Raw genomic sequence first — 14,467 nt, forward strand, 5'->3', positions numbered from 1 at the left:
GTCGAGACCTTTCTTCAACCACAATTCTTACTTGCAGCAGCATAACAGATATGTAAACGTAGTACTCTGTAAACAAGCTTATTTGGAGGTTGTAGTGTTTAATAGCCTGATGGTTGTTGGGAAGAAGCTGCTCCTAAACCTGGACATTACAGTTTTCAGCTCCTAGACCACCTTCCCGATGGCAGGAGTGAAATGAGAGTGTGGCCGGGGTGGTGCGGGTCTGTGACAATTGAGGCAGCGACTCGTGTAGATGGTGGGGAGGTCAGTACCCACACCAAGTCTGTGATAAACTGAGTCCGAAGAAGGATCCTGACCCTTCTTCTTCTCCGTTCGTGTCCATCATCCATGTTTCAAATGTTACATCACTGTCATCGTCCGTCCTGAAAAGGGCGCAAGCTTCTGGCGACAATCAGTGGGAGCCACCACTTGTACAATAGATGATGGTGGTAGCAGAACTAGGTCAGGACATGTCCAGTTTCCAGCCCTGCGACGTGGATGCTTCTGCTATGGGGCCGATCCTGATCCGAAACGTCACCTATCCGTGTTCTCCTGAGATGCTGCCTGACCCGCTGAGTTACTCCAGCACTCTGTGAAACGTCACCTATCCATGTTCTCCAGAGATGCTGCCTGACCCGCTGAGTTACTCCAGCACTCTGTGAAACGTCACCTATCCATGTTCTCCAGAGATGCTGCCTGACCCGCTGAGTTACTCCAGCACTCTGTGAAACGTCACCTATCCATGTTCTCCAGAGATGCTGCCTGACCCGCTGAGTTACTCCAGCACTCTGTGGTTTGCACAAAAGCCCAGCTTCTGCAATTCCTCGTGCCCGAGGAAGGATATGCTAATGTTGGCGAGGATCCAGAGGAGGTTTACAAGAGTAATCCTGGGGATGATTGGGTTAACATATGAGGAGCATTTGAAGGCTCTGGACCTGTACTTACTGGAGTTTAGAAGGATAAGGAGGATCTGATTGAAAATACTGAATAGTGAAAGGACTGGATAGAGTGGATGTGGAGACGATGTTTCCACTAGTGGGAGAGTCTGGGGCCAGAAGGCACAACCTCAGAATAAAAGTAAGAACCTTTGGAATGGAAATGGAGGAATTTCTTTAGCCAGAGGATGGTGAATCTGTGGAATTTCATTGGCATGGACTGTGGGGGCCAAGTCATTGGGTATTTTTAAAGCGGAGATTGACCGGTTCTTGATTAGTATGGGTGTCGGGGGTTATGGGGAGAAGGCAGGAGAATGGGGTTGAGAGGGAGAGATAGTTCAGCCATGATTGAATGGCGGAGCAGAATTGATTGGCCGAGTGGCCTTATTCTGCTCCTAGAACATATGTGATTAGTAAGGGCGTCAAAGGTTATGGGGAGAAGATGGAGAATGGGGTTGAGAGGGAAAGATAGATCAGCCACTGTGCAAACTGAAGTACACAGTGCAATCTAATACAAAGCCAGTAGTAGATGATTGCTGAGATTGGATTGTGCAGTGTGGTTCAATAGCCTGATGGGAAGAACCTGTTCCTGAACTTGTGGTATGCTGCCAGACCACAATTAATGGTAAAGGAGAGAAAAACATTAATCATGTAGAACATTCCTTGTATGACTATTACGGTATTTATCAACATGGTTAATGTCATAATGCTCCAAATGTATTAATGCGGTTCACTAACTTGAGATTCTTTTTGCTTGCATATCTGACTGTGGCAAACATAAGGAATATACCAGTAACAATTGCTGTTTCTACACCTAGATGGCGATACAGAAATGTGTTGAGTCAGGGAAAGGCAGACTTGGAGACCTGTCTGTATTCAGAGCCAGTGAAAGTGGTTTGGTGCCAAGGTGTTGTGTACAGGTAAGAATGGTTCGGGAACTTAAATAATCCTACATTAACTGGGGTGTTTCAACTTCATTTGGGTATGTTGAGCACAGTGGTGGAGATGTGTAAGAAGGAACTGCAGATACTGGTTTATACCAAAGATAGACATGAAATGCTGGAGTAACTCAGCAGGTCAGGCTGCATCTCTGGAGAAAAAAGAATAGGTGATGTTTCGGGCCAGAACTCTTCATCTGACCCTTTTCTGAAGAAGGGTTCTGATTCACAACGTCACCTATTCCTTTTTCTCCAGAGATGCAACCAGACCTGCTGAGTTACTCTAGCATTTTGTGTCTAGCCATGGTGGAGATGATGTTTAAGTGCTCAGACAAGCCCAGCTGCTTTCATCTGGATGCTGTCAAGCTGCTTATATGTTGCACTCATTGGAGTATTGTGTTTAGTTTTAGGTCATCCTGCGGAATAGATTTGCGAGGATGTTCGGACTCAAGGTCCTGAGCTACAGCGAGAGTCTAGGACTTCTTTTCTTGGAGTGCAGGAGGCTAAGGGGTGAATGCACAGTCTTTCTCCCAGAGAAGGGGAATCAAGAACAAGAGGACAATTTGAGGGTGAGAGGGGCAATATTTAATAGGACCCTGAGGGGCAACTTTTTCACTCAGAGAGTGGTGGGTATGTTGTACAAACTGCCCGAGGAAATAGTCGAGGCAGATACAATAACAACATTTAAAAGACATATGCACAGATGTACACTGATCAGCCAAAACATTATGACCACTGACAGGTGAAGTGAAAACATTGATTATCTTGTTACAATGGGACCTGTCAAGGGGTGGGATATATTAGGCAGCAAGTGAACAGTCAGTTCTTGAAGTTGATGTGTTGGATGCAGGAGAAAAGGGCAGGAGCAAAGACCTGAGCGACATTGACAAGAGCCAAATTGTTATGGCCAGACGACTGGGTCAGAGCATCTCTGAAACGGCAATGCTTGTGGGGTGCTCCCGGTCAGCAGTGGTGAGTACCTACCGACAGTGGTCAGAGGAGGGACAAATCACAAACCGGCGACAGGGCGTTGGGCGCCCAAGGCTCATCGATTCGCGAGGGCAACGAAGGCTATCCCATCTGGTCCGAACCGACTGTGGGAAGACGACAAGTCGGTGGAGGGAGTGTGATGCTCTGGGCAATGTTCTGCTGGGAAACCCTGGGTCCGGCCATTCATGCGGACATCAATTTGACACGTGTCACCTACCTAAACATCGTTGCACACCAGGTACACCCCTTCATGGCAATGGTATTCCCTGATGGCAGTGGCCTCTTTCAGCAGGATAATTCGCCCTGCCACACTGCACACATGGCTCGGGAATGGTTTGAGGAACATGATGAAGTGTTCACGGTGTTGCCCTGGCCTCCAAATTCTCCAGATCTCAATCCGATTGGGCATCTGTGGGATGTGCTGGATCAACAAGTCCGATCCACGGCGGCTCCACCTCGCAACTAACAGGACTTGAAGGATCCGCTGCTAATGTTTCGGTGCCTGATACCACAGGACACCTTCAGGGGTCTTGTAGAGTCCATGCCTCGGCGGGTCGGCGCTGTTTTGGCGGCACACGGAGGACCAACAGCATATTAGGCAGGTGGTCATAATGTTCTGGCTGATCGGTATGTACTCCATCTACTCGTGTATGGCTTCATACAGCCAGACAGATGCACCATCAAAAGCATACTGTTGGGTTGCATCACAGCTTGATTTGGGAACAGCTTTGCCCAAGTCTGCAAGAAACTTCAGACAATTGTGGATGTAGCCCGGACCATCACACAAACCATTAAGGCACTGCACAGACTGCCTTTGGAGTATTTTTTGAGCCAGTTTTGGGCCTCGTCCGTATCTGCGGAAGGGTGTGCTGGCTCTGGAGAGCGCCCAGTTTACGAGAATGATCCCAGGAATTATTGGATTGACGTATGATGAGAGTTTGAAGGCACAGTTCCTGGAGCTGAGAAGGATGAGGGTGGACCTCGCTGAAACTTACTGAATAGTGAAAGGCCTGGATAGAGTGGTTGTGGAGAGGATGTTTCCACTAGTGGGAGAGTCTTGGGCCAGAGGCAATAGTCTCAGAATGAAAGGACATACCTTTAGAAAGGAGATGAGGAGGAATTTCTTTAGTCAGAGGGTGGTGAATCAATGGAATTCATTGCCACAGAAGACTGTGGAGATTTTTTAGATTTTTTTTAGATTTAGAGATATAGCGCGGAAACAGGCCCTTCGGCCCACCGAGTCCGCGCCGCCCAGCGATCCCCGCACATTAACACTATCCTACACCCACTAGGGACAATTTTTACATTTACCCAGTCAATTAACCTACATACCTGTACGTCTTTGGAGTGTGGGAGGAAACCGAAGATCTCGGAGAAAACCCACGCAGGTCACGGGGAGAACGTACAGACGGCGCCCGTAGTCAGGATCGAACCTGAGTCTCCGGCACTGCATTCGCTGTAAGGCAGCAACTCTACCACTGCGCCACCGTGCCGTCGATGGATATTTTTAAGACAGAGATTGATAAATTCTTGATTAGTACGGGCGTCAGGGGTTATGGGGAGAAGGCAGGAGAATGGGGTTGAGAGGGAAAGTTAATCAGCCATTATTGAATGGCAGAGTAGACGTGATGGGCCGAATGGCCTAATTCTGCTCCCACAATTTATGAACTTATGAGACCAGACTCCCCACCATTGACTCCATCTACACTTCACTCTGCCTACACTTCAAGCAGCCAACATTATCAAAGACTTGCCCCACCCTGGTTATTCCTCCCCCTCCCTGCTCCCGTCCTGCAGAAGGTACAGAAGCTTGAAAGCGCGCACCACCAGACTCAGGAACAGCTTCTTCCCCTCTGTTATCAGTCTTCTGAACGATCCTTCCATAAGCTAGGGGGGGTGTCCGATTCACCTCTACCCCATTGCGGACAATGGACTTTGTCTCTGAAACTGATGCACTACAACGCTGAGAACTATATTCTGCACTCTGTATCTTCCCCTTTGCTTTATCTCTTGTACTCGAGTTTGAACTGATTAAAGGTGTGGATACAATCAGTTCAATCATTTTGATCTGTTTGGATAGCATGCAAAGCAAAGCTTTTCACTGTACCTCGGTACACGTGACAATAATAAACTTAAACCTGTCTTAGTAAACCTTGACATTTTGTGTTAGGTGAATGCCGGATAAGAGGTGAAAAGTCGTGAGGAGGCTCTGCATTATGAAGATGCCTTTTCTCAAAGGTTGAGATGTCACGTATGTCTACTCTTGCCCTTTCATGGAAATAAATCTCATGGGCTGTTACTAATCCAGGGGAGTCGTAGACAATTTAACCAGAGTGCCAGACAATATTTATCCCCCGCTAATCAACGTCACTATTACATTCAAAACATTTTTGAATCACTGGGAATAGCTCTGGGATATCCTGTGGCCATGGAAAATGTGACATAGAACTGCAAGTCTTTTTCTTTAATATATTCGCAAAACAGCTGATCATTCTGGAGCTGACAGTGCCCTGGAAAGAGCGTATGGAAGAAGCAAATGAAAGGAAACGCGCAAAGTACCAGGAGCTGGTGGAGATGTGCCGGCACAGAGGCTGGAAGACACGCTATGAACCCATAGAGGTGGGCTGTAGAGGCTTTGCAGGATACTCACTCTGCAAAGTCCTCAACCAATTGGGCATTACGGGGCTGGCAAAGAAGAGGGCCATTCAATCCGCAAGCGAAGCCGCAGATAAAGCCACTAGGTAGCTTTGGATTAAGAGGGCTGATCCGTGGGCAGTTGCTGCTGGGACGCAAGTCGGGGCCTGATCAACCCCGGCTGGGTCGCCTGTGCGAGGGTGTCTGATGTTGTGAGACCCGAAACACCCGATGACCCCAGGTCACATCACTGAGGATGCGTCCCAGTGCATCCAGAAGATGTATCTTGCACACACGCACTGCAGCTAATTTAAGTGTTTAGAAAAAAATACTTTGTCTGGTTTTGTGGAGTAAAACAAATGGTAAAGCTAATGGGAATCCCACTGTCGCTCAGCCAAAGCGTGTTATTATGATTCACAAATGGACACCAAGTATTGGAGTAACTCAGCAGGTCAGGCAGCATTCCAGGAAAACATGGGTAGGTGTCGATTTGGGTCGGGACCCTTCCTCTCAATTGGTTTTGGTTTATTATTGTCGCATGTACCTAGATAGAGTGAAAAGCTTAGCTTGCTTGCAATCCTGTCAAATCATACTATACACGGGTACAATCAAGCCACTCGCAAGTACAACAGGTAGTGCAAAGAGAGAAATACCAGAGTGTACAATGTAGTTTATAGTGCAGAGAGATATACAATTGCAGCTCATTGGCTTTCTCTAGGAGTAGTCACGTGGTACATCAGAAAGCCACTCTGTTACAAATCTTAGATAGACACAGAGTGCTGGAGTAACTCAGCAAGTCGGGCAGCATCTCTGGAGAACATGGATAGGTGACGTTTCACAGAGTGCCGGTGCTGATCAGCGGTCAGGTGCTGACTCGGTGGGCCAAAGGGCCCGTTTCCACACTGTATCTCTAAACTAAACCAAACTAAGGTGACGTTTCAGGTCGTGACCCTTGTGAAGAAGGGTCCCGCTCGAAATGTTACCTATCCATGTTCTCCAGAGATGCTGCCTGACCCGCTGAGTTACTCCAGCACTTTACTCTATCTTTGGTATAAACCAGCATCTGCAGTTATTTGTTTCTACATGTTACAAATCTTATCTTTGTTTCCTCCACACCCTACTGTGGAACTTAAAGCATGTTTGATTTGTTCCTTTGTCCTACATTGAGATAAATGTGAGACCTAGAGCGTTTTCTCTGCTTCCAGCACCCCACAGATGTGCTTGATCAGCTGAATGTTACCAGTGTTTCCTGTTTTATTTTCGAATGCCGAAAAACAACGGCTTGTAATTTAGTTCAGAGACTGAGTATTATCGATAATGCTCCAGCCAGGGGTGTAATGGACTACTTATTTTCAGGGATGAATACCAATCCAACAGCTCTGATTTAATGGGAACCTGAAGGGTAACGTTTTACACATGGGGTGGTGGCTGTATGGGATATGCTCCTCGAGGAGGTAGTTGAGGCTGGTACTAATATAACGTTTAAGAGGCACTTGGACAGGTACATGGTTAGAATAGGTTTAGAAAGATATGGGCCAAGCGTTGGGAAGGTGGGACTAGTGTACATGGGGTATGTGGTTGGCATGGGAAAGTTGGGCTGGAGGACCTATTTCCATGCTGTGTGACTGACTCTCAAACTTCATACCATTGCAATGTTGGCTTTCCACTTGCTGGACTGCATTTAGAAAGTGGCCTTCTCCCAGCTACTCCAGGTCTGTCGTTGTAGGATAGTGGCAAGAAAGGACACAGAGTGCTGGAGTAACTCAGCGGGTCAGGCAGCATCTCTGGAGAACATGGACAGGTGACGTTTCACAGAGTGCTGGAGTAACTCAGCGGGTCAGGCAGCATCTCTGGAGAACATGGACAGGTGACATTTCACGGAGTGCTGGAGTAACTCAGCGGCTCAGGCAGCACCTCTGGAGAACATGGATAGGTGACGTTTCACAGAATGCTGGAGTAACTCAGCGGGTCAGGCAGCACCTCTGGAGAACATGGATAGGTAACGTTTCGGGTCGGGACCCTTCTTCATGAGGCATGTCCATGAATGAGTAATAACCAAGACAGGATGCACCGCTGCCTGCCGTTGTCCATCACTGCAGCTTTAATGCAGTCACAAGGTGGGAAATAAGCACAGGCCAGGACCAGGTCCGTCCACATGGTCACAGGGAGAACGTGCAAACTCCACACACAAAGCACCTGTGGTCAGGATCGAACCCGGGTCCCTGGCGCTGTGAGGCAGCGGCTCTACCAGCTGTGGCCACTCTGCCACCACTTTTGAATTTCAATTCCTCAACAGCCAAGGTGGGATTTGGACTCGTATCTGTGGGTGAGTGGTGCATTGATCAGTCACTTCACTAATGGAATACTTCACCTGCCAGTGACATTTGTGACTTTGTGTTTATTGTCTCGTTGCTTCAGGGTAATTGCCGGGACAGTGACGTCTGTGGAAATTTACCCAGGAGATGGTTCTGTTCTCAAAGCCCACGATGCCATGAGCAACTACTTCATTCATTATCGGGTGGGACATGCTGATGTGCAGGTAACGGAGTTACAAGCCTCCACCAACAAAGCTGTGCTTCATGCTTACACAATAAACTGCAGGTGCCAAGTGCTGGAGTAACTCAGCGGGTCAGGCAGCATCCCTGGAGAACACGGATAGGTGACGTTTCACAGAGTGCTGGAGTAACTCAGCGGGTCAGGCAGCATCTCTGGAGAACACGGATAGGTGACGTTTCACAGAGTGCTGGAGTAACTCAGCGGGTCAGGCAGCATCTCTGGAGAACACGGATAGGTGACGTTTCACAGAGTGCTGGAGTAACTCAGCGGGTCAGGCAGCATCTCTGGAGAATATGGATAGGTGACGTTTCACAGAGTGCTGGAGTATCTCAGCGGGTCAGGAAGCACCTGTGGGCAACATAGATATATTGTAATCTTCAAGAGCCTGAGGTTGTTGGGAAGAAGCTGAATCTTGAATTTGAAAGTCCCAGTTTTCGGACTCCTGTACCTTCTTCCCGATGGCAGGAGTAAAAATAGTGTGTGGCCACGGTTGGTGTTGGTCCATGATGATGCTGGCTGCCTTTTTGAGGCAGCGCGTACAGTAGATCACTCAGTTGGTGGGGAGGTCAGAACCTGTAATGGACCAGATAATGTCCACCTCTTTTTATGTCATCTCCTTTGTTCTTGGGTATTACAGGGATACTACACGGATCTCCAGAAATGCTGCCTGACCCGCAGGGTTACTACAGCACTTTGTGTTTAGTTTGGTTTAGAGATACAGCACGGAAACAGGCCCTTTGGCCCACCGGGTCCGCACCGACCTGCGTTCCCCGCACGCTAACACTATCTTACACACACTGGGGACAATTTACATTTATACCAATTCTCCTACAAACCTGTACGTCTTTGGAGTGTGGGAAGAAACTGAAGATTCCGGAGAAAACCCACGCAGGTAACGGGGAGAACGTACACATTCCGTACCGACAAGCACCCGTAATCAGGATCGAACTCGGGTCTCTGGCGCTGTAAGGCAGTAGCTCTACCACTATGCCCACTGTGTCTTTTTTTGTGCTGTGAGCTTGGTTGTCAGGCAGTTCTGAGCGTTAATGGTATAACCTACTAAGATCACCAATCCCTCCAGGGTTGATTCTCTGTGCAGGGAGTCCCAGGCTGGGCACAGTCGAAGACGGACCGACGAGTTCCAACCCTGGCTCACTATCGCCTCCTGGTGGAAAGTCTGCCTGTGTGACCCATCAGGCAAGGCAGCTCTGTGCTTAGACACAAGGCAACTGTCTTAGTTTAATTTAGTTTAGAGATACAGCGCGGAAGCAGGCTCTTCGTCCCACCAAGTCCACGTTGACCAGATATCCCCGCACATCAGCACTATCCCACAGACTCGGGACAATTTACAATTTTCTTTCAACCAAAGCCAAATTAACCCACAAACCTGTGCATCTTTGGAGCGTGGGAGGAAACCGGAGCACCCGGGGAAAACCCACGTCGTCACGGGGAGAACATACAACCTTCATACAGACAATAGACAATAGGTGCAGGAGTAGGCCATTCGGCCCTTCGAGCCAGCACCGCCATTCAATATGATCATGGCTGATCATTCTCAATCAGTACCCTGTTCCTGCCTTCTCCCCATACCCCCTGACTCCGCTATCCTTAAGACCTCTATCTAGTTCTCTCTTGAATGCTTTAAAAAAAATTAATCACTGCATCCTAATGGCTCTTTTACCTTGAGTCCCCTTATCAGATCAGACATCACCCTTAGTCAGGATTGAACCTGGGTATTTTGTGCTGTAACACAGCAACTCTACCGCTGCGCCACCGTGCCACCCTCTTCATTGCATGTGTAAAGTTTAGTTTAGTTTATTGTCACGTGTACTGAGGTACAGGAAAAGATCTTTTTTTTTGTCGCGTGCTATCCAGTCAGCGGAAAGACTACATGCGATTACAATCAAGCCGTCCACAGTGTACAGATAAAAGTTTGAAAGAGTGGAGCAATTGTTATGATTGATAGCAGGGGGCACCGAAGAAAGGTGGATGACGATTTCAGTGTGCCCAGCATCAGTACAGGGGAGTTCTCAGGAGACAAGTCAGGAGCATTTAATTGGCGTATTTACTGACAATAGGCCAATAACATTCTTAATTGCTGCTGCTTCACCAGCCAGTAAATCTAATAACACCAAGTAAATATATCATAATCAAAATACAATAAATTAATATTATGGGGTGACCATAATAGTTCCTCAACCCAAGTTCATAGTTCAAGCAAAAAACACACACATATCACAAGATATAAGAAACCTTTAGACAGTTACATGGATGGGATAGGTTTTAGAGGGATATGGGCCAAACGCAGGCAGGTGGGACTAGTATAGATGGGGCATGTTAGTCGGCGGAGGCAAGTTGGGCCGAAGGGCCTGTTTCTGAGCTGCATTGCTCTATGACACATCGGAGATGCTGATAGTTGCCACGGTTAGTGTTGTGCGATGTTCGAAAGGCTGATGGTTGGGAAGAAGCTGTTCTTGAGCCTAGATGTCATGGTTTTTCAGACGGCTGCAGGGGTGAGATGAGGGAGTGGCCAAGGTGGTGTTTGTCTTTGACATTGGCCATCTTTTTGAGGCAGCGCCTCTAATGGATCCCTTCGATAGTTGGGAAGGTCAAGCGTCTAAAAGAATTGATAAAAGGAAAGGGCAGTCTATTTAAAGATCAGCATCAGCTGGACATGAACTGCGTGGTTCCCTAACACCAGTGGTTGAGTGCTACAACTGATTACAAGCTCCATGGCAAGTCGCAGCTTCAATGTGAAAAACGACACAAAGTGCTAGAATAACTCAGCGGGTCAGGCAGCATGTCGGGAGAGCATGGATAGGTAACATTTCGCAGAGCGCTGGGGTAACTCAGCGGGTCAGGCAGGATGTCGGGAGAACATGGATAGGTGACGTTTTGAGACACTTTATCAGACCAGATTAAGGGGTATGGGTAGACTGGAATAAGGGGTAGGCCATTTAGGACTGAGATGAGGAAAAGCTTTGTCACCCAGAGAGTTGTGAATCTTTGGAATTCTCTGCCACAGAAGGCAGTGGAGGCCAATTCGCTGAAGGCATTCAAGAGAGAGCTAGATAGAGCTCTTAAGGATAGCGGAGTCAGGGGGTATGGGGAGAAGGCAGGAACGGGGTACTGATTGGGAATGATCAGCCATGATCACATTGAATGGCAGTGCTGGCTCGAATGGCCTCCTCCTGCACCTATTGTCTATTGTCTGCCACAGAAGGCAGTGGAGGCCAATTCGCTGGATGTTTTCAAGAGATAGATTGAGCTCTTAGGGCTAACAGAATCAAGGGATATGGGGAGAAAGCAGGAACGGGGTACTGATTGTGGATGATCAGCCATGACCATATTGAATGGCTATGATGGCTCCAAGGGCCGAATGGCCTACCTATCTTCTATGTTTCTATGGGGGTTATGTGTCGCTTGTCCATCCTCTCCACAGATGCTGCTTGAACCGTTGAGTTCCTCCGGCCTTTTTTTTCTGCTCAGGATTGCAGCATCTGCAGTTTCTTGTGCTTTCAGTGCACGTGCTTTTGTTTTTGCTTCAGGGAGAGGAGAGAATGTACAGAGTGAGCAGCCTTCCCCCCGACACGCCTGGCTCCACATACTCCATCTGTTCCATGGTCACACGTGCACTCAGGTATCTGCTCCAGAAGCTTTCATTCCTTTTGTTTTTGTATTTAAAAGATTTTAAAAGTGACTTAAAGTGACAGTCCAAGGGACTCCAATGGGATAGATGGCAGGTGAGAACCGCACTCCGATTGGTGACAGGATGGTTCAGTTGCCTGATATCAGCTTCAAGCTGCATCACCAAGGCCAGCAGCATAATCAAGGACCAATCTCAACCCGGTCACTCCCTCTTCTCCCCTCTCCCATCAGGCAAGAGGTGCAGAAGTGTGAAAACGCACACCTCCAGATTCAGGGACAGTTTCTTCCCAGCTGTTATCAGGCAACTGAACCATCCTATCACCAACTAGAGAGTGGTCCTGACCTCCCATCTACCTCATTGGAGACCCTCAATCTATCTTTAATCGGACTTTACTGGATTGGATTTTGTCTTGCACTAAACGTTATTCCCTTTATCCTTTACCTGTACACATTAGCAACATGAAAACATAGAAAATAGGTGCAGGAAGAGGCCATTTGGCCATTCATTGTGATCATGGCTGATCGTCCACGATCAGTAACCTGTGCCTGCCTTCTCCCCATATCCCTTGATTCCGCTAGCCCCTAGAGCTCTATCTAACTCTCTTTTAAATTCATCCAGTGAATTGGCATCCACTGCCTTCTGTGGCAGAGAATTCCACAAATTCACAACTCTGGGCGAAAACGTTTTTTTTCACCTCAGTTTTAAATGGCCCCTTTATTCTTAGACTGTGGCCCCTGGTTCTGGACTCGCCCAACATTAAGAACATTTTTCCTGCATCTAGCTTGTTCAGTCCTTTTACACTGTGGATGGCTTGATTGTAATCATGTATAGTCTTTCCCCTGACAGGATATCACCCAACAATAAAGCTTTTAATATATCCCGGCACTCGCAACAATAATAAACTAAACAATTTAAAGTTTATTCATTGTCCTGCCCTTCGTTCTTTGCTCCTTTAGACTTAGACAATAGACAATAGGTGCAGGAGTAGGCCATTCGGCCCTTCGAGCCAGTACCGCCATTCAATGTGATCATGACTGATCATTCTCAATCAGTATCCCGTTCCTGCCTTCTCCCCATACCCCCTGACTCCGCTATCCTTAAGAGCTCTATCTAGCTCTCTCTTGAATGCATTCAGAGAATTGGCCTCCACTGCCTTCTGAGGCAGAGAATTCCACAGATTCACAACTCTCTGACTGAAAAAGTTTTTCCTCATCTCCGTTCTAAATGGCCTACCCCTTATTCTTAAACTGTGGCCCCTGGTTCTGGACTCCCCCAAAATTGGGAACATGTTTCCTGCCTCTAACGTGTCCAACCCCTTAATAATCTTATACGTTTCGATAAGATCCCCTCTCATCCTTCTAAATTCCAGTGTGTACAAGCCTAGTCGCTCCAGTCTTTCAACATAAAGTCCCGCCATTCCGGGAATTAACCTAGTAAACCTACGCTGCACGCCCTCAATAGCAAGAATATCCTTCCTCAAATTTGGAGACCAAAACTGCACACAGTACTCCAGGTGGTACCTTCAGAGGTATGGCGTGGAAATAGGCCCTTCAGCCCAACAAGTCCACGCCGACCAGCGATCACCCTGTACACTAACACTATCCTACACACTGGGAACAATTTACAATTTTTTACTGAAGCCAATTAACCTGTACGTTTCTTGGAGTCTGGGAGGAACCCGGAGAAACCCCACACGGTCACATGGAGAACTTACAAACTCCGCACAGGCAGCACCCATAGTCAGGATCAAACCCCAGTTCTCTGGCGCTGTTAGGCAGTAAATCTACCACTGTGCCACCCCCAAAATTCCTCTATTCTGAATTTTCAGATACCAATTTAGTAATTAATGAAAAGAAATAAACTGAGAATAAGAAATGATGGGTCCCTTAAATGTGTATATTTTAATGCTAGGAGCATTGTAAGAAAGGTGGATGAGCTTAGAGCCTGGATTGACATCTGGAAGTATGATGTTGTGGCGATCAGTGAAACATGGTTGCAGGAGGGTTGCGATTGGCAATTAAATATTCCAGGATTTCATTGTTTCAGATGTGATAGAATCGGAGGGGCAAGAGGTGGGGGTGTTGCATTGCTTGTCAGGGAGGATATCACAGCAGTGCTTTGGCAGGACAGACTAGAAGGCTCGATTAAGGAGGCTGTTTGGGTGGAACTCAGAAATGAGAAAGGTTTAGCAACACTTATAGGGGTGTATTATAGACCGCCAAATAGGGAACGAGAATTGGAAGAGCAAATATGTAAGGAGATAGCAGATATTAGTAGTAAGCACAGAGTGGTGATTGTGGGTGATTTCAATTTTCCGTATATAGACTGGGAATCACATTCTGTTAAAGGGCTGGATGGTTTGGAGTTTGTAAAATGTGTGCAGGATAGTTTTTGCAGCAATACGTAGAGGTGCCTACCAGAGAAGGGGCAGTGTTGGACCTCCTGTTAGGAAATGAGATGGGTCAGGTGACGGAGCTATGTGTTGAGGAGCACTTTGGGTCTAGTGATCATAATGCCATTAGTTTCAATATCATTATGGAGAAGGTCAAATCTGGACCAAGGGTTGAGATTTTGGATTGGAGAAAGGCTAATTTTGAGGAGATGAGAAAGGATTTAAAAGGAGTGAAATGGAAATTGTTGTTTTATGAAAAGGATATAATAGAGAAATGGAGGATATTTAAAGGTGAAATTTTGAGAGTACAGAGTCTTTATGTCCCTGTTCGGTGGAAAGGAAAGAATAATAATTTGAAAGAGCCATGGTTTTCCAG

The 14,467-nt window shown here is 47.2% G+C and overlaps 1 protein-coding gene across 3 annotated transcripts in view; it reads left to right on the top strand.

Moving 5' to 3' along the window:
* The window catches only part of c3h5orf34 (chromosome 3 C5orf34 homolog), a 44,987-nt gene that overhangs the window by 12,321 nt on the left and 18,199 nt on the right, over window positions 1-14,467 (top strand). For all 3 annotated transcript variants that reach the window (XM_078396822.1, XM_078396823.1, XM_078396824.1), the window contains 3 exons: window positions 1,751-1,852; window positions 7,913-8,033; window positions 11,599-11,690. In XM_078396822.1, the coding sequence (XP_078252948.1) occupies window positions 1,751-1,852; window positions 7,913-8,033; window positions 11,599-11,690 (315 nt within the window). The remainder of the gene's footprint in view (window positions 1-1,750; window positions 1,853-7,912; window positions 8,034-11,598; window positions 11,691-14,467) is intronic.

Source organism: Rhinoraja longicauda, chromosome 3 (assembly GCF_053455715.1).
Source record: "Rhinoraja longicauda isolate Sanriku21f chromosome 3, sRhiLon1.1, whole genome shotgun sequence".
Taxonomy (NCBI): Eukaryota; Metazoa; Chordata; class Chondrichthyes; order Rajiformes; family Arhynchobatidae; genus Rhinoraja; species Rhinoraja longicauda.